The sequence below is a fragment of the Phallusia mammillata genome, chromosome 3 (genome assembly GCF_965637545.1).
Source record: "Phallusia mammillata chromosome 3, kaPhaMamm4.hap1.1, whole genome shotgun sequence".
In the NCBI taxonomy this organism is placed as follows: Eukaryota; Metazoa; Chordata; class Ascidiacea; order Phlebobranchia; family Ascidiidae; genus Phallusia; species Phallusia mammillata.
Window position 1 is genome coordinate 26031738 of NC_137254.1, and position 23547 is coordinate 26055284.

General features: G+C 38.4%; 5 protein-coding genes across 5 annotated transcripts; all 5 read right to left on the bottom strand.

Annotated features, from left to right (window-relative positions):
• Window positions 1-284: 284 nt before the first annotated feature.
• On the bottom strand, window positions 285-5309 carry LOC145219888 (semaphorin-5A-like). The gene is made up of 7 exons (XM_080087190.1): window positions 5304-5309; window positions 5208-5249; window positions 4835-4971; window positions 2767-3645; window positions 2408-2538; window positions 1769-1884; window positions 285-1234 (listed from the first exon to the last, which is right to left on the bottom strand). Exons 1-7 carry the CDS (start codon window positions 5307-5309, stop codon window positions 1139-1141), a joined length of 1407 nt encoding a protein of 468 aa, XP_079943316.1. The 3' UTR covers window positions 285-1138.
• Window positions 5310-5508: 199 nt separating this feature from the next.
• LOC145218937 (spondin-1-like) lies at window positions 5509-10434 on the bottom strand. The gene is made up of 7 exons (XM_080086359.1): window positions 10303-10434; window positions 9803-9957; window positions 8964-9273; window positions 8565-8650; window positions 7629-7773; window positions 6793-6923; window positions 5509-5611 (listed from the first exon to the last, which is right to left on the bottom strand). The coding sequence occupies exons 1-7, from the start codon at window positions 10374-10376 to the stop codon at window positions 5595-5597; spliced, it is 918 nt and encodes a 305-aa protein (XP_079942485.1). The 5' UTR covers window positions 10377-10434; the 3' UTR covers window positions 5509-5594.
• A 998-nt stretch (window positions 10435-11432) lies between these two features.
• LOC145219889 (coadhesin-like) lies at window positions 11433-16108 on the bottom strand. The gene is made up of 8 exons (XM_080087192.1): window positions 15858-16108; window positions 15007-15161; window positions 14507-14816; window positions 14095-14180; window positions 13517-13661; window positions 12697-12827; window positions 11919-12152; window positions 11433-11557 (listed from the first exon to the last, which is right to left on the bottom strand). The coding sequence occupies exons 1-8, from the start codon at window positions 16106-16108 to the stop codon at window positions 11433-11435; spliced, it is 1437 nt and encodes a 478-aa protein (XP_079943318.1).
• A 1720-nt stretch (window positions 16109-17828) lies between these two features.
• On the bottom strand, window positions 17829-21142 carry LOC145218940 (spondin-1-like). The gene is made up of 6 exons (XM_080086361.1): window positions 20983-21142; window positions 20458-20602; window positions 19415-19545; window positions 18777-19010; window positions 18367-18492; window positions 17829-17962 (listed from the first exon to the last, which is right to left on the bottom strand). Exons 1-6 carry the CDS (start codon window positions 21110-21112, stop codon window positions 17946-17948), a joined length of 783 nt encoding a protein of 260 aa, XP_079942487.1. The 5' UTR covers window positions 21113-21142; the 3' UTR covers window positions 17829-17945.
• Window positions 21143-21251: 109 nt separating this feature from the next.
• LOC145219890 (uncharacterized) lies at window positions 21252-22200 on the bottom strand. Its single transcript, XM_080087193.1, has 2 exons — window positions 22030-22200; window positions 21252-21562 (listed from the first exon to the last, which is right to left on the bottom strand). The coding sequence occupies exons 1-2, from the start codon at window positions 22198-22200 to the stop codon at window positions 21407-21409; spliced, it is 327 nt and encodes a 108-aa protein (XP_079943319.1). The 3' UTR covers window positions 21252-21406.
• Between the last annotated feature and the right edge of the window lie 1347 nt (window positions 22201-23547).

The following is a 23547-nucleotide window of genomic DNA, read 5'->3' on the forward strand; positions in this document are numbered from 1 at the left end:
ATTTGAGAGCCAACACTTTCGCTTCCTTGTTTTATGCAACTGGCATAGTATTTGTGCCCCAAAAAATTAATTAGATTCGTGACCAAATGCATTTTCGGTTGGACTTACACCAAAATGGATTAGATTCCTGCTTTGTTTTAAGTTACCATCAGTTTCTATAATGTAACTATTACCATAAAGCAGCGACTTAGATAGTGTCGTTAATGAGGTAAAAACAAAGTTTATAAATGGCAATTTGCCACTTTGGTCCTGTTTTACAACATTTTATTACATGTACAACTGGAAAAAATATAGAATTTTAATGATTGACTGAAAACATGTCATCGGTAAAGATGAAACGAATCAAGTTATTCGAGCAAGTTCACAGTTAATGTGGTGTATCAATTCCCTTATTCCCTATTAAAGTAATTTTATAACCTCGTCATTGTTAGGTGAACCTTGCGTGCCACAGCGCTAGTCAAGCTATAACTGGGTACAATAGCTATTAAATTTTACCAAGCAAAGTTCTCCTAAAGTGAGTTTATGTGCATAAATTTGTTGGCAGGATTTATAAAACACAGATTGCAGATTTAAAATATTAACAATGCATGCAAGAATAAAAACGAAAGCACGAATGCAAATCATCGATTTGAACAAGATATCTTTAACTTATTATATTTTCCGACACAGCGCCAAATGAGTTTAACAACATTTGAAAAGATAAGTTAAAAGATAAGAACTGGAAGCGACACAAGTTTTAGAAAGGAAATTAAATCAGCTTTAAGATTAAATCCAGTTCAAGAATGACCAAACTTTCAGACACCAGTCAATGAGTCATGTCACAACAAACAGGCGCACGCCAACACTTAAACTGTCAACAAGTAGTTAATTAATTTGTTTACTTTCGCAAGGCAACTCATAGCATGCGCATAATGTGCTGTAACATCTTTTTCTCGGCATTATAAAAAAAGTAAGACAAAAAAAGCAGAACAAAAACAGAACTTTTCGAAAATTTACGCAATCGACCCGTGTTTATTATAATTTACATTTTATTGGTAAACTCAAAGCACAGATGAATTTTGTGATATTTTGAACAGTCTTCTGTTAAGTGGAACAAAATTCTGAAATAGTGGAACAAAAATTCCGAACATGTAATCTCTCATCGAAATGCAACCATTTCTTCATTATTTTCATTGTAAGTCACCAGATTTTGCGTCATTTCCATAAGTTTGTTTTTACGACTTCTTCTATAAATCTGAAAACAAACACAAGAATAAAATTATTTCATTCACTTTTTTGTGGAGGATAACCTGTCATCAGTATCTTGCTGAGGTCACGCTTAATTATAACTCAGCAATGTTTATGGAGAAAACCGGGCGGCCAACGGCATAAAACGGTCAACGACAAAGCTTAGCAACAGCCGTGGACTTGCTTTTTGGCCTGTGTACTGCTATCTCTTAGCTATTTAACCTTGTGTTGCTTTCGGGTTTGTTAGCTACAAACCTATACAGGTTTCGCCTGCAAGTAACTGATTAATAACACACTGCTTCAACCGTCCTAAAACGTCGCAAAGCACATACAGGGGCACCTTTTAACGGAATCAACAACGCCAATGGCTGACAAACTATTATGAAACAAATGAGTAAAATGTCCGGCACATAAGATTAGGCATAAGCGCGGGGTATTTGTCACTGTTTGTAGAGATACAAAATAATACAAAAACAAAGTGGCCTTCGCTGGTCACTTACATTCATACGTAAATAGACTAACAATAACACAGAACCCTTACCAGAACTGCCAACAAGGCAAAAGCCACTACAGCAATGACAACAACAGGTACAATGACGGCTACAGTCTTGTTGGGTTTGCCACTTGATTTGAGTAGCTCGGGATTAGCTTTGCGGTCTGAAAAAGACAAAATACGTTAGAAACTAAACAATCAAAGAAGGGCACATTGTAGAATATCCTGGGATGACATTCAAACTACGCAACTATTTTTGTTTTAACGTAGTGTAACCTTTATAACGATACTTTTAGACAAGCAATTAAATCTAAGCAACATAAATAGCAAACACAACGTTTGTACAGTGCTGGATTAACCATTAGGCAAAGTAGGCACGTGCCTACAGGCCAGTCAAAAATCCAGGCAACTTTAAATGATTTGGCAACACTGATGATTCTCATTTTTTAGTTGGCAACCCTGATTTTCGGGCCACTTATAAAATGTGCCTACAGGCCAGCAGGCCCTTAATCCGGCACTGCGTTCGTACCAAAACAACAAACTGAAGTAATATCATATGCCTTGCCAAAGATAATTCCATTTTTCATGTGCAAGACAAGCGATACAACCAAACTTCGACAACAACTATTTTCGTACGCTTTCTACACACAGTAGCCCCAAGTGGGTAGACACATTGGACGCAGTTACCTCTGCACAGGTTAGAATTGCAAGTACGATTTTCCCAGCTTTCTCCATGGCAACTTGACCCATTGCACGAAGCTATCGCAGTTATGTTTCGACGGCGCAGTTGGTATCCACCGCCACAAGTCGTACTGCACCTAAAAACAAAAAACAAAATTATAACAGTGACTATTTTTATTTTATTGCACAAATGGTGCATATGTAAGGGTTTTGCAGTGCTAAAAAAGAAGTGTTTGTTTAACAGTTGTTTTTAGCTTTAATAAGAAGTGAACCAAGCATTTTCGACAAAAAAAATTGCTTATGCAATTGGCTTGTCTTTTTTTGGAGTTAGTTGTATCCATAAACTTATAATGTTGTAAACTTACTTGCTCCATTTAGACCAAGAATCCCACTGACAGTCGATTGGGCAACAGGAAGTGAAACAAGCTTTGTTTTCTGTTGCCTTTTCCGCTTTTGTGCAGTTACTCGGGTACGAGCTTTGTTTTCTTGTCTGTGTTCCATTGCCACAAGTGACACTACATTTGCTCCAATTGCTCCATAAACATTTCTGCAGACAGTCCTGAGTGGCACAGGCCTGGTATTTCTCTGGCAAGCAATCCCCACCGCATTTTGCCTTCACAGTTACGCTCCGGTTTCTGCTTTGATATCCCCCACCGCATGTTTGAGTACACGGGCCAAATTCACCCCAACTGCCAGTTTGGCAATCTACAGGGCAACAGCCGTGGTTGCATGTGTCAGTTTCAATTTCTGGGCCGGTGCAGTTTGTCCCACCACACACCGCCTCATTGCGCCTAAACCTGGTTCGACGCATGGTACCGTTGCCGCAAGAAACCGAGCACAAACTATAATGGGTCCACGAGGACCACTTGCAATCCTTAGGACAACAGGCGCTTTTGTTATTACACACCGAAAATTGCTCACTAGGGCCTATACACCTCCCTCCGCATGATTCAAGCACAAGCTTTTGTCTTGATCTGTGAGATCTCCCAACACCGCAAGTAACTGAGCAAGAGTAAGGACTCCACGGTGCCCAAACACAGTTTTGTAGACAGCATCGTTTGTTGCAAGTAACAGTTCTTGAGCTCGGTCCGGAACAATGCTCTCCTCCGCATTGTGCAAAAACTTTGTGTCTTCTAGTTTCCAGAAGAGTCCCGTTCCCACAGGTTGCTGAACAACTGAACCCAGATAACGGCGCCCATTCACTCCAAGAGCAGTTAACTTTGATCGTGCACGGAATCTCAGAACTGAAATGTAGGAAATGATTAAGTAATATTTATCGCACTTTATTAAGCTATTGATTAGTAGCATGAATTGATAATAGGTTTGGGAAAGAAAATATACACTAAATGGTTGAAAATCAGTGTTCGATGGCAACCGCCCATATTAAAACACAACGGTTTTTGGCCATTGCGATAAATTTACGGCAGCATTTACTTTTAAGTTTGGAAAGATGTTTCTATTTTTGTGTAGCACATTGAATGCAATAGGACACGTAAAATTTTGCATTATTTAATTCTACATCATAAAAACACACCTTGTTCCTGTTCCCCATTGACCAAAGCAGTGGTTGACTCCAAACACCAATAGTAGAGCGAAAACAGTTAACATTGGATCCATCGATAGAAACGGTAAGTTTACAACAACGAACTACTTCGTGCAGACTGTTCCATAGTAAACAAAGCATGTTCTACAACTCGGGCGCAAATCTTTCCATTTCTGTCACATCACGTAGAGACATTCGTGATGTCACGCAGCCTAAAAGTTGTCGTTCGAAAGTCGTAGGCTAACGCGCCTTAATTAATTATAGAAACTTGAAGAGCGTTACGCGCGTAAGCTGTTGCGTTCTTGTGATGAGCAACAAGCATATTTTCGCAAACGCCCCAAACATAATAACATCACGACACAACAAAAAATGCATGACCAAAATCCGAATGGTTGTTGGCCTAGAATGCATTAGGCCATTTTTACCAATACACTGACATATCGTAGGTACTAATACAGGTTAAAAATGTAGTGATGTTAGTCAACCAAATCGTTTCAAGTGTTCTCGTCGCAGTTTAGTCTAGTTATGCATGCACTTCAGTGTAAGAACAACCATAAATGTTATCGTTAAATCGAATGTTATACATAGGATATTACTATCCTTTAAATGGGCTTTGCGATGAAGTTTAACTTCAGTTGCTTCACAAGTTAGTCCTATACATTATATAGTTTGTATGACTAGACATAAGTGTTTGTACGGTCACGTTTACAGTTTTTGCTATACCCAGTCAACGTTTTTAGGCCCATATTATTTATCCTTGCCCAATCATAAAACAATCAACATGTAACACTTTGGGTGACAAAAAATAACTTAGTGTAGGCTATTATAAAACAATTTCACTGAATTACCTCAAAAGCAACAATCATAAAAAGCTAAAAACAGAAACGTACCGGTTGTTGATGCAATCTTTTTCGCAGACTAATAGGTCCAAGCAGAGGAGAAATTGTAGAAAGAAACACGAGTTTGACACAATGAATATCACTTGGAAACACTCTTTTTGACAATAACGAACAGTTTTCCAGACAAGCTAAAAAGTACATTTTACTTGAAATGGTTTGAATTGCTATTTGTTGAATTGAATTGCCCACTATAAGATTCAGACCTATCCAAGCTTTAAAAAGCCACCTCATACCTTATTTTGCGGCAACTTGTGTTTTTAATTAAAACTAATTGTAAGATCGGAAACTATTTCAATTTATGCACAACATTAAAGCACTTGCTCTGCAGTTTCAACGCATTAAGTCTACATACTGTAAAAATTACCTTCTGTAAGATTACACTGTGTGCTGCTACTATAAGCAAGCTCTACCTTGTAACACCTGCTAGCCAACCTTTGCCTGTTTTTCCACGCTTTCTCGCCTGCATTGCCTAAAGCAGGCGCGTGTTCGAAGGGGCGCGTTTTGCCTCAGGGAGCCGACCTCTTGGTGTTTACACATTCTTTGGATGTAACTAAGCACCAATTATGCTTTATGTATTATGTTTAGCAATTGAATCCCCAAAATAATAAATATCAATAGCATTTAAGAATGAAGTGAAAATTATTTATTAAAAATGAAAATGTCAAACTGCTAAAACGAGTCAAAATGCTTCAATATACAATTAAATCAAAGATATGTTGTTGTGGGGAGTTGCTTCGTTGTGTAACTAATATCATTTTGGAGGAAGTTCTGCAAACGTATTGAATTAATTAGTTTTTCTTGTGGTGGTACAAAATCAAACAAACTAAAAGGCCTGTTTTGACTGTGCCTTTTAAATATAAAATAATATTTCTGTTCCGACAATTAAAGATCACAAGCTCTGATCGTTTGTCGCTCTATAAAATATTTTTTGTAGGTGACATCAATATACATTTTAGTTCCATATCATTAAAAACTTCAGCAACAATGCTATGTTGCTTATATGGACGCTTGTGTCTGCTGGAATATTGCACAAATCTTGGAAGGAATACTAAGGCAACACTTTTTTCCAACGTTTTGACAAGCGCTCATATCTTCACCCTTAAGATGTATTTGCCAAATGTTTTCCAAACCACAAATCACAGTACGCCAGGCCGATTGGAGGCGCCATACCGAATCAGCCGGTCACCAAGCATTCACCACCATATGACAAGGCGTATAGGCTATAAAAAATTTATGTTTATCTTGCCAAATGTTGTGTCATAAAGCTTGTCGTTTCTTGCATCTTTTAGGACCATTATATTCCTCATAAAGTGCGCTATTATTACTTACAAGGAAAAAAATGTATATTAACAGATCCGTTAAGATGAACATAAATTCACAACTGAGATCAGCCCTGAAGCGTCTATGCGGACCAGTTCAATGGGCCTGGCGCACTATGATTTAACAGATCAGTGTATGCAGTTTTCCAAATTTACTAACATTTATATAGCAGTTGCATTATTTATATGTTAAAAGTTTTCTAGCTGTAAAAGATTCTTTCGCTCGAAGTTTCTAGAAAGTGTTTGCAGATAAAGATTCAGTTTAAATGTGCCCGTGCTCTTCGTTAACTGAAACTGGCGTGCGATCTTCTACACCCAGGTTGGGCATTTCTGGTCGGGTGTATATTAACTGGAATAAACGAGGTATGACCTTACTTCACACTAGGCCACATCTGTGTCTTATTTTTACTTTGGTAAATCTATTTTTCTAATTCTAATACACTTGGACATTTATTTAAAAGACATTCGGATTTAGGTCTTGTTACTCGTTTCAGGTCTACTAACAAATATGAGTTACATTGTGGCACAAACTTTGCTTTTACATGATAGACACGTTGCCAAAAACTGTACCAGTATGTTTCCTATGTAAGACTAAAGACACATCTTATAGCAACGAAGGAGTATCCATACCAGGGCAAGAGTTGGAATTGCACACTCGATTTTCGACACTCAGTCCTTGACAATCAGCTCCTCCGCACGTACTCTCTTCTGATATTGTTCTAGATCTTTCTTGCGTTCCGTTTCCGCAAGTCAAGTCGCAACTGAATTAATACAAGGATTTAATTCGTTAATTACTGATTTTTTTTTCGTAGGTTTCACTTTTTAACGGAAAACAAAGTAATAGAAAATGAAAAAAAGAAATGCCACAGGCCTGAACTTGACTTCAAATCTGTTTTACATTTAATCTGGTTTACATTCTGTTCAGCTGATGCAAACTTCTTAGATTGAGGTATGGCGAAATTTATCCATTTACAGGTAAGGGCTCTAGACCAAACAAGCATCGAAGTATTACTGCCTTGCAGTCCATTGGCTTCCGGAAAGATACCCTTGCGATTATTTTTTCAAACCATAATTAAATAATCCATGAGTCAGCAGCCTTTGCAGGAAATAGCAGTAAAAAAAGTTATGAAATGACCCTGCGATGACCGAAATCAATATATGTTTCTTAATAAAAACTGCCTCGGTTCGATTGCTAATTATACAGCTATACGTCCTCCACATTGCGCCAATGAACGAAAGTCAGTCCCGTCCCCAAACGCAATCAATCGTTTACTTTGTATTTTTTCCAAAAAAATTAATTAATTACCTAAATTGCATACTGTTTGTTCCAATATTTCTATATCGTTAGTATTTAAGCCAGAAGCGGACGACAATCTAAGCAATCCAAACAAAACTTTACTCTGTCTTGAGCGAAAGATTGTTTCGGTTTTAAAATAACTTTGATGCACTTATTCATTTCTACTTACTTTCCCCAAGCAGTCCACGGTGTCCAAGCGCAATCAGTCGTACAGCAGAAATCGTTGCAAACTCTTTCCTCTGTCGCTTCACCTGAACATACTGCACCACCGCATGATTCAAATCGCTCAAAACTCCTCTCTCTTAACTGAGTGCCTAAATATAAAGGATGATTGAGGTTTTAAACTATGCAACCCAAAACCTTAGAACTGTATTTCACACAACTCTTAAAATTCTCATAGAAGCAAGACACAGTCAAGGTTTTGAAACCATAAGCCATTTAGGCACACCGCTGCCTTGCAATGAGATCCCTTTTAACAATTAGCTTATAGCTAACAGTTCATACGCAAGCAAAGGCACTATCGATAGTGGACTTTTAGATATTGCACACTGTCTGTTTTGTACCACTACGCGTCGTTTTTGTGCATGCGATATCATTAAAAATACTGAACAGGCTTTTCGTCCACCAGGTTGCATATTTAACAAATTTTTCGTTCAACTTGTGTAATGCTAAACAAAATACTAGTTGATGTTTCAAAAACTTGTATTTTTGCTAATGTTTCGCCCACCAGAACGGTAGGGCTTCATCACAGCATTGAATAATATAGCAAAAATACAAGTTCTCGAAACAGCAACTAGTATTTTGTTTAGCATTACACCAGTTGAACAAAAAATTTGTTAAATATGCAACCTGGTGGACGAAAAGCCTGTTCAGTATTTTTAATGATATCGCATGCACAAAAACGACGCGTAGTGGTACAAAACAGACAGTGTGCAATATCTAAAAGTCCACTATCGATAGTGCCTTTGCTTGCGTATGAACTGTTATCGATAGTGCCTTTGCTTGCGTATGAACTGTTAGCTATAAGCTAACGCAGGCCGGTTAAGAATGTTAAACACCAATTCTTTAGATTTCAAAGACATAAATAAAATTGTAACAGAGTTACCTCCACCGCATGTCTTCGTGCACTCTGACCAATTCCCGAATTCCCTCCACTTACAATCCACAGGACAACATATATCGTTGCAACTCCTTCAAAAACAGAAACTGATTATTCTGGTTTCTGGATAGAAATTTCAGAATAATAAAATCGAAACTGTTTATCAGATTAATGAGGTAAATACTGACAATAACAGGCGTAAAAACAACACGCGTCATTTTCTTGTGATTCAGCAAATTGCTCCAATAGTTAGATTAAAACAACAAATAAAATAGATTGATGGTAATTGGTTTTACAACATTTCCAAACTAATACGTTTGCTCGCTTGAAGTACAGCGTGTTAAATCAACAAGGACAAGTATTACTATAAAACGCACTACTTGCCAATTCGAAATATGCACTCACTGAGTTTCATTGGCAGAACCTTGGCACATCGCTCCTTTAAACATGTTTTTAACCTCTATATCTCGGCGTCGGGTTTTAATGCCCCCACCACAGGTTACGTCACATTGGTCCCAGGGGCTCCAATGACTCCATACGCAATCTATGGGGCATCGCTTTACGAGGCATCTTTTCCAAGCAACGCTATAACCGTAACAAGCTGAACCTCCACAGCTTGAAGTACGATTGTATCCTCTGGTCCTCTTTTGAAGTCCTACACTACAGAAAGCAGAGCAAGTACCCCAAGGCTCCCAAGATCCCCAAGTGCAATCAACTGAAAAAAACATTCTCGGTTTTTTTATTGTCTGTGGCACTACATTAATTTACATGCTGGTGAAACGTTGGACAATGCTCATTTCGTTTTGGTTGACGTTTAAAAAACTATGATTTATACAACTTTGAATAGTTAGGAAGTTTCAAGGTGCTGTGTGTAACTAACAAAATATGGTATGTACCAAAAAACAGAAGATATAAGTCAACCGATTAGTGCAAACAGAATGTGTCAAGTCCGTAAACAAACTGCTTTAACTTTAGTACCTAAAAACAAGAAAATCGATTTGTCTATTTTTAGTGTTTCGTATTTATGTAGCAGTAAATATTAAAACTTTTAGAAAGAAAAATAGTTAATCCTTTTAAGAAGTAGGGAAGCAAAACCTGTTGTTTATAGGCCTATCTACATTTAACGATTTTTACCTGCACAACACTTTTAACGTGTATCTGACTTCTAAAAAAAGCATTGTGGTCGAATAATGACCGTTATGCATTTTTTTTCCTGTAACGCTCGTGCCTTTTATTTTAGTTACCTGGGCAACATCGTTGATTACAAGTTTGTTCTTCTGGTAATTTGCAACTTCCACAAGGCCCTTCTGGCACAGTGACGTAGGGATACTGAACCCCTTCACCACAAGCCTGAGAGCATTCGCCCCACTCCCATTGACAGGGTGAAGAGTCGCATGGTCTGCAAGGTTGCAAAAATGTTTTTTAAAGTAAGAGTATGGAACAATATGTTCTAACAGCTTAATTAGTTTAGGTTACGTAGCCATTGGTTGCCATACAGTCATAGTTGCCATCATGCACCTCAAATCCAGATTTTGGTCTGATAATAAATGAAAAAGATAAAAACAAACATATTTGGATTTACATCAAAACGGTTTTGAAGCTTTACCAAAAAATAACTTACTATAATACAACAGAACATTTAATTTCGTAATATAAATTAATCATTGATTACACAGTCATACAGGCAGAAATCAAAGCATAAGTAATCGCACATTTTAGTTAAAAATAAACACTAGATACATACCCGCCAGCAACCCAAGCGTTAGTTAGGGCTAAAAAGCTCAAAGTCAGCACAACAACACAAATCAGACGCCTCATTTTGGATCAACTCCTCACATGACTTCGATGGAATTGAAACCTGCTTTTATAGCCTGAAATAGGTTTGAACTCAAATAGCGACTTCCGGCAATTGCTGCAAATAGTGTTTTGATGCAGCTCAGCAGAAACGTGTTTACCGCAAAGTTCCTGTGAAGTAGTTGACGATCGTGTAAAGTAATTGACCATCGTATAGCCTTGCAATTTGAAACAAAATTACCGTCAAACAAAACAAACCATCCTCAAAATCCAAGCTATTTTGCCATGTTATGCACCAGGTTTTGACAGGTTGCCAAACTAGCCTAACCAGGAAACTCCAGCGACTGCCCAGCAACACAACTACCTCGTTTCAATACAATCCTGATAAGGTGTAGGCTGCACCAAGTTAAGCTAAATTAATAGTATGATAAATCAAGCAAAGCACTGACGCTCTGTAACTATCAAATAGCATAAAGTCTTACAACTGTAAAGTCACACTGGGTGTTATGTAGGCAAGCTTTACCTTACACCACTTACGAGACAACCTCAGCCCGTTTTCCGCGCATTCTCGCTTGCAATGCCCAAAGCAGTCTTGTGTTTGGTGGAAAGCATTTTGCCTCTGAAAGCAACTTTTTACGGTCTCTAGATAAACTTGGAGTCTAACTAAGCACCATTAATGAATTTGGCCTGATGTTTAGCAACTTAAGCCCAAAATAATAAAAATTAAAAGCGTTTGGAATTGCAGTGAAAATTGTTTATTAATAATGAAAATGTGGAACTACACAAACGAATCAAAATGCTTTGATACAAAATTAAAAGTAAGGTATGACATCGTTGTTGATTGGAGTCGCTTCGTTCTTTAATTCGGATCATTTTGGAGGAATTTCTGCAAACATTTAGTTTAATCCGTTTTTCTTGCGATTGTAAAAGCAAAGTGCATAAGTGACTATAATTGAAAGAGGACAGAAATTGACTTTGCATAAGCGAATTTATTATCTCAATTTCGAAAAACAATGAAATATATGATATCAATTGGTATTCATTTTTGTCGAGTTAAACAGGTTTGCATGAAAAACTAACTTATTTAAATGTTTTAAATATCCGCCTAATGTGTTTACACATTTCACTGCAAACACCCATTGTGTTTTCACACGCCATGTTTAAACCAGTACACACTGGTGCGGGTTCAATGCACTCATCAATATCTGAAAAAATTGGTCAAGCGTTAATCTTAGCTCCATGTCATTAAGGCCATAGGCATATTGCTTATATGGAGTGTTTTCTTTGCTGCTGTGATATTGCACAACTAAAAAACGCAATGCCGACATTCTTTATTTCTAAAGGTTCGGCAAACGCTAATGCCATCATCAGTAAAGCAAGTATTTCTCGAAATTTGGTACAATAAAGTCGTTTTTTACATATTTTAGGGCCATAATATTCCTCGTTAATTTCATTATTATATTTTGCAAGAAAAAAATCCATATCAACAGATCCGTGTGCAGTATTCCGAATTTGCACTAAGTTAGTTGTAGCGCAACCAGAAAAAAATGGACCAACCAAACTTACCTGTATCACAACAATCGCCAGTCCAACCTGGAAGACACTCACACGCACTATTCGATGTGTTGGCTGAGTTGAAACAAATCAATTCACATGGTTTTAGTTCTTCCAAGGCAGGACAATTTTGACCTTCACAAGCGGATGGAGTAATGACTTCACGGTTCCTTTTGGAAAACGTCAGCACTCCACAAGTTGGCGGACAAGAGCTCCATTCGCTCCAGTTTGTCACCGCACAGTCAACTAAGAAGACAGTTCTTTGTTTTGTTTTATGAATTAACGTATGTAAAAGATTCTTTGGACACGTCGGGTTTAGAACTAAACTTGAGGCATAACCTTACTTTACATCACTTTGTAAGTCGAGTTGGGTGTTTCAGGTCGGATTCAAGCCAGGCTTGGGTCGGGTTCGGGTCAGGTTCAGGTTTGGGCTGAAGTTTCGTAAAATATACGGGCTTGATTCGGGCCTGACCTTAAATTTTGTCTCCGTTTTTTTTATCAGGGCTCGGGCCGTGTTCGGGCTCAAATTTAGTGCCCGTATACAACTCTGCTTTACATTTGGCCACATTTGTGTCTTATTGTTACTTTGGTAAATCTTTCATTCAGATGTCATTGGGGCTTTGCTCAAAAAATATTTCGATTTGGGTCTTATTTGATTCTCCAATTGCGGGTCTGCTTACAAATATGAGTTACACTGTGACACAACACACATTGCTTTCAACTGTACTAGTATGTTTCATATGCGAAGTTCAAGACACATGATCTTATAACAAAAACGACGCATTCATACCGGGGCAACAGTTGATATTGCACACTCGATTTTCGACACTCGGTCCTTGACAATCAGCTCCTCCGCACGTAGTCTCTTCGGATATTGTTCTAGATCTTTCTTGGGTTCCGTTTCCGCAAGTCAAGTCGCAGCTGAATTAATACAAAAATTTCATTGACACAGAATCCGTTTGTTACAGATTCTTTTTAGTAGGTTTTACGTCAAGTTATGGGAAAAGAAAGTTATAGACAGTGTGCAATTTTAATTCTGCTTATTTCAAAAAACGTAAGTTGATGAAGTATACCATGCAGCAAAAAGGAAAGTTTGACAAGAAATTCTACGGCCTTAAACTTGACTTTGAAGAAACATAATTGCAGAAACAGCAAAAGGATATTTTTAAGTCTTATGTATTTCCTAATGGATCAAAATCTCAGGTTCAGTAATAGATCATAACCATAAACAGCAAAGCTTAAACTGACAATCACTGTTTGCCCTTTTCTACTATAAAACAGTAAAACCAATCGACGACAAAATCCATGATTGATACAGAATTAGAATGCATTTGTTTTCGAAAAGATACCAATAAAACCGGTGATGACTCAAATCAATAAATGTTTATTAATAGAAACAGCATCGTTTCGATTGCTAATTATTCAACATTGGGCCAAGAACGCAAGCCAGTCCCATGTCCAAACGCAATCAATTGCCTCTTTTCGATAAAATAATTTTATATTGTTGGCATTAAAGTCAGAACTGGGCGACAATTTAAAAATTCGGACTTAATCCAAACATAGACTTGTGCGAGCATTTTTTTTCGGACATGTTTATGATTTCTAATTACTTTCCCCAAGCAGTCCACGGTGTCCAAGCGCAATCAGTCGGACAGCACAAATCGTTACAAAGTCGTTCCTCTGTCGCTTCACCCGAACATACTGCACCGCCGCATGATCCAAATCGCTCAAAACTCCTCTCTCTTAACTGAGTACCTTTATTTAGAACATGGTTTAGGTTTTAAATTGGGCGACCTAAAGAAGGCCTTAGGAATGTATTTCACAACCTCTCAAAATGCTCATGCAACAAGACACAGCAGAGGTTTTTGAAACCATAAAACCATTTAGGCACTTAACTGTATTTCGGTTAGGTTGCACTCATAAAGATGACGCGCAGTGGCACAAAACAGACAGTTTCATTGCTAAAACAAACCAACCCACCATGCAAACTGGGTTTTAGTCTGCTAATGTCTAAACGTCAGTCGAAAAACGACTGCCAAATCAAAAAAAATGCCTAAACTACTATTAATACTGCCTTTGCAAAGCATGCTTGCGTATGAACTGCTAGCTAATGTAGGCCGTTCAAGAATGTTAAACACCCATTCTGTAGATTTCAAAAAGATTAATAAAAATGTTGTAACAGAGTTACCTCCTCCGCATGTCTTTGTGCACTCCGACCAATTCCCGAATTCCCTCCACTTACAATCAACAGGACAACATATATCGTTGCAACTCCTTCAAAAACAGCAACTGATTATTCTGGTTTCTGGATAGAAATTTCAGAACAATCTGAGCGAAACTTTTTGTCAGTTTAATGAGGTAAATACTGACAGTAACAGGGGTAGAAAACAACACGCGTTATTCTCTTGTGATTCGAAATTGCCTTATCAGTAAGTTAGTTATATTAAGACAACAAATAAAATTGATCGATGTTAAATGGTTTTAACACAATTTCTAAACTAATACGTTAGCTCGCTTGAAGGTTTGTAAAGTATAGCATGGTGAAATCAACACAGACAAGCATTACTACAAAACGCATTGCTTGATAGTTTGAAACTCACTGTGTTTCATTGGCAGAACCTTGGCACATTGCTCCTTCAAACGGATTTTTTACCGCTATATCTCGGCGTCGGGTTCTGGTGCCGCCACCACAGGAAACGTCACATTGGTCCCAGGGGCTCCAATGTCCCCATACGCAATCAATGGGGCATCGCTTAACGAGGCATCTTTTCCATGCAACGCTATAACCGTAACAGGCTGAACCTCCACAGCTTGAAGTATGATTGTATCCTCTGGTCCTGTTTTGAAGTCCTACACCACAGGAAGCAGAGCAACTTCCCCAAGGCTCCCAAGATCCCCAAGTACAATCAACTGAAAAAACATTTTGGATTTATTTACTTTCTGGGTAGGTCTGTGGCACCACATTAATTTACATGCTGGTGAAACGTTGGGCAATGGTAAGAAGAAAATAATCATGACTTTTATAATGTAGAGACGCAAATTCCATTGTCACCTTTAATCATTTCTGTTCCTGTAACGATCAATGCCTTACTTTTGTTACCTGGGCAACAGCCTTGATCGCAAGTTTGTTCTTCTGGTAAATTGCAACTTCCACAAGGCCCCTCTGCCACAATGACGTAGGGATACTGAACCCCTTCACCACAAGCCTGAGAACAATAACCCCACTCCCATTGACAGGGTGAAGAGTCGCATGGTCTGCAAGGTTGCAAATAATGTTTTTTTTAAAGTAAGAGTATAGCATAATATGTTCTAACAGACTAACATCTTAATTAGTTTAGGCTACGCAGCCGTTGGTTGCCATACAATGACAACGTAAGTTATGTAGTAACCGGCTTATGTTTTACCATCAATCTTTGGGCTTCTCGTATAGCCTACCACAAATCCTTGGGCTTCATCACGTCGGGTTTAAAAACTTTTCGGGGACTAAGTAAGTTTTGAGCTTGTACCTGAGCCCAGCCTAAATTTTCCAACGCTTAATTACAGCTCTTGTTCTAAAATAAATGCCCTGACGAACGCTGACCACCCCATCTGTAGTAGGCAACTGCACTTCAGAGTTGTAAACGAGCCTGAAAATGCAGCCCGAACACAAAACTAAAAGCCCGAAACCCGACCCGAATGCAAATCGGTTTTGAGTACCTTGTTAAAACCCGAAAGTTTTCTTTTCAGGCCTGTGGAGCTACATTGAAGCCTCTGGAAAGACAAAGAAAACAAACACAATAGACAATGGGATTAAGCAAGGCGTTTTAGGGCTGTTCGGCAGTAGCTCAGGTCCTGTACCTAGCTACTTAGCTGGTTAATTTTCTTTCAAAATAGGGTGTCAGGCCTAAATTAAACCCATTTTAAGACACCAATGCCTGAACCCGTACCGACACAAGACTCAGCGGTACTTACTTTGATGGGATAAGAGATGGAAATTCTGGCAGTTGTATATCAGGCAGTTCAATGTTTGGTAGTAGTTGGGGCAGATCAATGTGGGGAAGTTCAGGCAATTCGATATGGGGCAGCTGAATGTTTGGCAGCTCGATATGGGGCAACTGAATGTTCGGCAGGTGGATCTTTGGTTTTGGAATACGTGGCAGTTTGATCTTCGGCAATCTTATACGGGGACGCCGGATTCTTATTCTGTAACGATAAACACTCATCATGTCCAAAGTACTAGTCCTAGCTGAAATGCAGATTTTAGTCTAAGAATATAGGCAGAACAATGAAAACGAATATCTTTTTTTATAATTTTATACCTAAACGGTCTTGGAGCGTTACCTAAAAAGCTGATACAACAGAACAGTTAGTACACAAATTGATCACACGTTCACAGGCATATATGCAGCAAATCAAAGCAAAAATAATCGCAAATTTTAGTAAAAAATAAGCACAAAATACATACCCGCCAGTACCCCAAGCGTTAGTTAGGGCTGAAAAGCTCAAAGTCAGCACAATAAGACAAATCAGACGCCTCATTTTGTATCAACTCGTTACATGACTTCAAAGGAATTCAAACCTGCTTTTATAGCCTTGAAATAGAGACTTCCGGTAATTGCAACATATAATGTTTTGTTGTAGCTTAATAGAAACTTGTTTACTGCAAAGTTACTGCCATTTAAAGTAATAAACAATCTCATAGCCTTGTAATTCAAAACAAAATTACCTTCAAACAAAACAATTCATTTTCGAAAGCACAAGCAATTAATGCCACGTTATGCACCTGATCGTTTGCACAGGTTGCCAAACAAGCCCGACCCGAAAACTCCAGTGATCGTTCAGCAATACATCTACGTCACCTTGGTGCGATCCTGGTAAGTTATGTTGTTAGCAGCACCGAATTAATTTGCAAGCGTCAATAGTTGCTTGATAGGATACGAAACCTGCTGTATAAAAAATCCTAAATAATTCGTGGGTGGGTTAAATCTTCATAATGATGTTGCGAGCTCAAGAGATGTAGCGTCTTAGGGTAAAAACCAGTCAAAAAATACATATCAACCATTGATTAAAGAAACTTTAACAAAACTCCAAACAAATGTTTTAAACGTCAGTTTTTGAAGTAAGGCGTACAGCGATTGTTAAAACGTCCCTAAAGATTACGTACAAAGTCTCTCGTAGTTTGCTTTTGATCAAATAATTTAAAACTTGCAAAAAGGAACAAACGTACAAGTTTTTGGCTCAGTGTTGTAAAAACCAACGGGCCTAGGTTCAATGACGACATTTTCGATTGCCTAAAACATTTCCTACTCCAAAACTTGATTGACATTATTTCTACAGCAGATGCTGTCGAAGATCAAGTCGCTTGATATGGATGTAAGGGGCCAAATTGCGCGTACTTTTGCAAAGTCATGCGCATGTTATTATGAAAAAAAAAAACAATCAACAATGCATAAGCCAAACCTTTCCGTTTTTAATTGAATATTGCAGAGGTCGACTCCGAACATCAACAGCAAATCGAAAACAGTTGACATTATCAGTGCCATTGATATAGAAACGGCAAGTTTGCCACAACTAACTGCTTTTGTTCGAACTGTTTTATAGTAAACAAAACATAGCACTGACACCCTGCAACTTCCAAACAGCATAAAGTGTTACTACTGTAAAGTTACATTGGGTGTTAGTCCTGTATGCAAGCTCTACCTTGCAACACATGCGATACAACATTAGCCTGTTTTTTCCCACGCATTCTCGCCTGCAATGCCCTAAGCAGTCGTGTCTTCGGACGAGCGCGTTTTGCCTCAGAAAGCAACTCTTTTTGGTTTCTAGAATCTAGACATACGTGGGGCGCGACTAAGCACCATTAATGCGTTAGGTCTATAATGTTTAGCAACTGCGAAGCCCAAAATAATTAATATCAAAAGCGTTGGTAAATTGTAGTGAAAGTTGTTTATTATAAAGAAAATGTGGAATTACACAAACGGATCAAAATGCTTTGATATACAATTAAATGGAAGGTATGACATCGTTGTTGATTGGAGTTGCTTCGTTCTCTAATTCAGATCATTTCGGAGGAATTTCTGCAAACATTTAGTTTTTATCCGTTTTTAGCCATTGTGGATGCAAAATACAAAAGTAAATATAATTTAAACAGGACAGAAATTGACTGTGCCTTTTAAATAAGCACAATTTCTCTGTTTCGAAAAATAAAAATTACACTGGTATGATCGTCTGTATTTTATGAAAGGTGACAACAATGAAATATTAGCGGAGTAATGAGCCTAATATTGGAAAACCTCATTGTTCATGTAAGTTATATGAAAGTCATATAAATCAATATTTGTTTTCGCCTTTATTTTGAAAACGCACTTGTTTTTAACATACAAAGCTACTCCGCTGGTGACCGATTAAAACACGCTTTGCCAATAAAGTCCCTTACAGCTTTGGTTACATATATCACGTGGTGGTTGCTGTGATTACTTACCCTGACATTCTGAGCCAATCAGCGTCATGTATTTGGGACAAACGCAACTGAAACTGCCCATTGTGTTTTCACACGACGTGTATGAATCCGTACACACCGGTTCAGGTCCGATACACTCATCAATATCTAAATACCCGCAAGGTGAGCACATGCCAAAATGTTTGCAAAAGAAATCACGTCGCTTTTTGCATCCATTCGGGCATTATATTTCTCATATAAGTGCATGCAAAATATACTTAAATCAGCGTCAGTGTAATGACGATCAGCGTCACTGTAATGTTTTATTTTTAAAAAATATTAATTTCGCCTATTTAGGAATCGTTTTATTCATAAAATTGCATTTACTGTTTATTGTTTCCGTCCTATTCATAAAAGTGCATTACTGTTTATTTTCAACCAAATTAACTAACCTGTATCACAACAATCGCCAGTCCAACCTGGAAGACATTCACACACGTTATTCGATGTGTTGGCTGAGTTGAAACAAATCAATTCACATGGTTTGAGTTCTTCCAAGGCAGGACAACTTTGCCCACCACAAGCAGATGGAGTAATGACTTCACGGTTCCTTTTCGAAAACGTCAGCACTCCACAAGTTGGCGGACAAGAGCTCCATTCGCTCCAGCTTGTCATCGCACAGTCAACTAAGAAGACAGTTCATATAACAGGAGTAGTTCAATTTGCGCCATTACAATAATCATAATTTTTAGGAAAGCAACAGTAATTGTATGTTTGCTTGAAGTAATCTAGCACGATGTTTTATTGCTTCAATTCATCAAGTAAAGTTAAAACCTATAATGTTTCAGTTGTGTTTAAAGTGAGTCCGCTGACATTTGCTCTATTAACCGAAACTGGTGCCACAATGTCATATTGGATACACCAGATAGAAACAATTTTAGTAACAGCAGTGACATGGCATAAAAATTGCTTTCATATGGTAGACACTTAATTTGACTATATGTTTCCTATGCGAGTCGAGACCATATGATGTTAGCTCAGGGGGCACGCCCAGCAAGCAATTAAGCAACATATACTTGGCTCTACATACCGGGGCAACAGTTGGTATTGCACACTCGATTTTCGACACTCGGTCCTTGGCAATCAGCTCCCCCGCACGTACTCTCTTCTGATATTGTTCTAGATCTTTCTTGCGTTCCGTTTCCACAAGCCAAGTCGCAACTGAATTGATTTGAAATAAGAGTTTGTTCGGACTATAAGAATTGTATTTCGGGCCGGGTTCGGGCTTGTTTTTCTTAACTAATTGGCTTAGTTCGGGCCCGACTTAACATTCTGTGTCCGTACCTTATGCCAAAACCTATAAAGGGGTGTTGGAGCCATTTTTCTTATTTTCCAATGTCGTCTTTAAGTATAGGCCTGTCAATCAAACTTTTGGGACCTAAACACGCTCCTGATAAATGAGTCGGGATCCGGCCGGACCGGGCTTCGGGCTCGCTTGCATCTCTGATTTAGACCTTTTCAAGTTAAGCTTGTTAACAGTTAATTTGTTGTGAAACGTCGTGGTGGGTGACAGGATGTACTATGACTACTTGTATTACAAGATGAGAGTCTTTTTTTCACACTAATCCAGATAGAATGCTAAGTTGTTCTACCTTACAAACATTATGTTTTATATTTGCAAACTTGAATTTATTGATTTAGGGTGTGGTTATGATTTGAACAAGCAGAAATAACCTTCCGGTGCTGTTGTTTTCGGAGAGAAACCATTACAAGTGCCTCAGCGATGACTCAAGCCAATAAGCAGTTAATAAATAGAAACTGTACTTGCTTCGATTGCTAATTATGCAGCTGTACGTTCCTAACATTGTGCCAATGAAAGCAAATCAGCCCCAACGTACACACAATCAATTGCTCGCTTTCGTAATCGTTGTTTCTGCATTGTTAACATTCAAGCCAAAAGTGGAATACGACCGAGAGTATAAACGAAACTGTATTGGATTGAAGCCAAGATAATGGAAACTGCAATGGCCACTAGCCATATTTATTGGCAAATCAGACATGGTTCAAAGAGCCCTTTTTGGTTGTAAAACAATTTTGATGCACTTGACTGACATATTTATGATTTCTACTTACTTTCCCCAAGCAGTCCACGGTGTCCAAGCGCAATCAGTCGGACAGCAGAAGTCATTGCAAACCCGTTCCTCTGTCGCTTCACCTGAGCATACTGCACCACCACATGATCCAAATCGCTCAAAACTCCTCTCTCTTAACTGAGTGCCTTAATTTGAAAATGGTATGTTTAAATTTTATGGAAAGGTTTTGAAGAAAGCCTAAGAAATGGATTTCACACAACTTCTGAAAATTCTCATACAAACAAGACAGAGCTTTTGTTTTGGACCTAAAAATCCATTTGGGCTGATAACTATATTTCAGTTTGGTTTCGTTCGTTTCGTTCTGGCGCGTAAATATACAAAACACTGTGCTATAGTGTTTCAGAGTCGGCAAAAAGGAAGTGAAAAATGCGTATTTAAGAAAACTACTCTCGGCATTGCCTTTGCTTGCATATGAACTGTTATCTGATAGCTAATGCAGGCGAGTTAAGAATGTTAAAGTACCGATTCTGATTAAAGGCAAAAATATAAATGTGACTGAGTTTACCTCCTTCGCATGTCTTTGTGCACTCCGACCAGGCACCAAATTCTCCCCACTCGCAATCCACAGGGCAACAAATATCATTGCAGCTCCTTAGAACATCAATTGGCCGTTTATCAGTTTGCTGTATTCTCATGTGTAAAATGCCAATATCACCTTCAAGCTAATATACTTGCTTAGGGATGTTTATACTACAGCAAGTTTAATTCAACAAGGGCAGTGTATTACTATAAAACGCATTAACTAGACAATTTAAAGCGCCTAATGTGCAATTGCCGTGTTTCAATAGCAGAACCTTGGCACATTGCTCCTCCAAATCCATTTTGGACCACAATATATCTGCGTCGGGTTCTAATGCCTCCACCACAAGTGACGTCACATTGGTCCCAGGGGCTCCAATGACCCCATACGCAATCTATGGGACATCGCTTTACGAGGCATCTTTTAAATGCAACATTATAACCGTGACAGGGTGAACCTCCGCAGCTTGAGGCACGTCTGTTTCCTCTGGTCCTGTTTTGAAGTCCCACACCACATGAAGCAGAGCAAGTTCCCCAAGATCCCCAAGATGCCCAAAAGCAATCAACTGAAAAAAACATTTTGAGTTATGTTTATACACCGGGGTGACTTGCTGGTTCCGGTACGGTCAAGCTTGGTTTCACCGAGAGTGTGACAAACCATGAGTTATCAAACTTTGGTGAGCAATACAATATGCGGTGTACGAAACAAGAAATATGGGTACACCGATTCTTATATTTGAATCATAAAAACACAAACGTTGTCGCTTTAATGCTCTGATATAGGCTACTATTGCCGTTACATAATCTGAAAAATAACTATCTAACCTACATAAACAAAACTTTTTAACACGCAAAATAATTTGTGATTACATACATTTAACGACCGTCACCTGAACAAACGTTTAACCATTTATTTCTTGTTGCTTGCCATAAGTGATCTGGTCGGAGGTTTGCTTTGTTGTAGCCTATTTACTTCAACTTCCAGCAGTTTTGTTTCTGTAACGATCTATTCCAGCACACTTGACTTTATTACCTGGACAACAACGTTGATAGCAGTTCCGTTCCTCTGGTAAGTTGCAACTTCCACAAGATCCCTCCTGCACAGTGACATAGGGGGACTGATACCCTTCACCACAAGCCTGAGAGCAATCACCCCATTCCCATTGACAGGGTGAAGAGTCGCACGGTCTGCAAGGTTATACATAGTATTGATTAGAATATTTAAGTTACAAAAAGATTTTTCAAAACCATCTGCCAGCTCAAACGTTTGCATTAGCCAGTTGGGGTGAACATAAATTTACAACTGGGGTCAGCCCTGAAGCGTCGATGCAGACCATCAATCACGGCAAACTCATATATAAATCATAGCACGCCAAACCCATGGAAGGCCTTTGCCTATATCCAGAGTGGGATTCAAATTTTTGTCAACCGATTCTATCACAAAAGTCATATTTTTCAGCCGTTTCTGTTACAAAAAGTCCATTGACAGTAACCAGGAATGCTAACCGGTTCGCTGATCACATAAAATTTTGTAAGACGGTTCTATAGAATCGGTGCGAACCGGATCATCAAGCATTTAGTGTAGGCTTGTACTTGCCTTAAAATAGAAGGAGGCCATCCAGCCAGTGCTAAATCAGGTATTTCCAAGCGTTTAAGTTTGGGCCATTTTATCGGGGGCAATGTAAAGACAGGTGGCAAAAGGTTCGGCATGATGATCTTTGGCTTAGGTAGTTTAAAACGAGGCAGTTTAAACTTTGGCAATCGAATCCGAGGAAGCTTCAATCTGCAAAAATAAACATTTGGTAAGTACCAGATCAAATACAGATTTTACAATAGGTCCTACCAAATTCTACAACTGAATATCATATAGGCCTAACTGATAAGTAGTGAAATAAATAACAGACTAAATTGCAAACAATTCATTTTTTAACGGAGTCTACAGGCAGAAGAACCACAATCAAAGCAAAAGAGTCGTAAGTTAGTGAAATAAAACCAAAACAAAAGACACCCACTTACTTTTTAAAACCCCAAGCATCAGTCAGTGCTGTGAAGCACAAAGTCAGAACAACAACACAAATAAGGCGCCTCATTTTCAAATTTGTATCCAAACTTCTGATAACTTAATGACTTCAATGGAGTTAAAAACTGCTTTTATACGCTTGAACCCAAATTACGTAATATTTTGATGCAGCCTGATGGAAACTTGTTTGCTGTACCATTTCCACCATGCAAAAGAATACATGATTTTCAAGTCTTCTAATTCAGGAAATGTTGGAGTTGACTTGCCAACTTGCAACACCTGAAACATTAAAAAAACATCCAGAATTCCCTTCAAACAAACCAATTTAGTTTCGAAATGCAAGCAGTTATTATTCTCTGCACCTGGTTTGCGCAGATTGCCAAACAATTCTTTTGTATCTCCATTGATTGCTCAACAATAGACTAACAAGAATATCATCAGCAACACCGGAAGCCCTGGTATGCGACGTGGTTAAACAAGTTATTTAAAGCGACAAGAATTGCTAAGTGTATGCAGTAAACCTCGGTTAAA

What these genes read in the sequence shown, in the direction of transcription:
- LOC145218937 (XM_080086359.1), bottom strand. Translation starts at nt 10,376, where the DNA reads ATGAGGCGTCTGATTTGTGTTGTTGTGCTGACTTTGAGCTTTTTAGCC. An exon ending in AACGCTTGGGTTGCTGGCGG is followed by an intron (nt 9,958 to 10,302) that starts GTATGTATCTAG and finishes GCAACCTTGCAG; the next exon opens with ACCATGCGACTCTTCACCCT. An exon ending in CACGAAGACATGCGGTGGAG is followed by an intron (nt 7,774 to 8,564) that starts GTAACTCTGTTA and finishes CTTTATATTTAG; the next exon opens with GCACTCAGTTAAGAGAGAGG.
- LOC145219890 (XM_080087193.1), bottom strand. Translation starts at nt 22,200, where the DNA reads ATGTATAACCTTGCAGACCGTGCGACTCTTCACCCTGTCAATGGGAAT. An exon ending in CTATCAACGTTGTTGTCCAG is followed by an intron (nt 21,563 to 22,029) that starts GTAATAAAGTCA and finishes TGTTTTTTTCAG; the next exon opens with TTGATTGCTTTTGGGCATCT.
- LOC145219889 (XM_080087192.1), bottom strand. Translation starts at nt 16,108, where the DNA reads ATGAGTGTTTATCGTTACAGAATAAGAATCCGGCGTCCCCGTATAAGA. An exon ending in CGATCAAGGCTGTTGCCCAG is followed by an intron (nt 14,817 to 15,006) that starts GTAACAAAAGTA and finishes ATGTTTTTTCAG; the next exon opens with TTGATTGTACTTGGGGATCT. An exon ending in GGTTCTGCCAATGAAACACA is followed by an intron (nt 14,181 to 14,506) that starts GTGAGTTTCAAA and finishes CTGTTTTTGAAG; the next exon opens with GAGTTGCAACGATATATGTT.
- LOC145219888 (XM_080087190.1), bottom strand. An exon ending in TCTTGGTCTAAATGGAGCAA is followed by an intron (nt 2,539 to 2,766) that starts GTAAGTTTACAA and finishes TTTTGTTTTTAG; the next exon opens with GTGCAGTACGACTTGTGGCG. An exon ending in TTGCCTTGTTGGCAGTTCTG is followed by an intron (nt 1,235 to 1,768) that starts GTAAGGGTTCTG and finishes GTTTGTTTTCAG; the next exon opens with ATTTATAGAAGAAGTCGTAA.
- LOC145218940 (XM_080086361.1), bottom strand. Translation starts at nt 21,112, where the DNA reads ATGAGAATACAGCAAACTGATAAACGGCCAATTGATGTTCTAAGGAGC. An exon ending in CCGTGGACTGCTTGGGGAAA is followed by an intron (nt 19,546 to 20,457) that starts GTAAGTAGAAAT and finishes AAATCAATTCAG; the next exon opens with TTGCGACTTGGCTTGTGGAA. An exon ending in TGGCGATTGTTGTGATACAG is followed by an intron (nt 18,493 to 18,776) that starts GTTAGTTAATTT and finishes GCGGGTATTTAG; the next exon opens with ATATTGATGAGTGTATCGGA.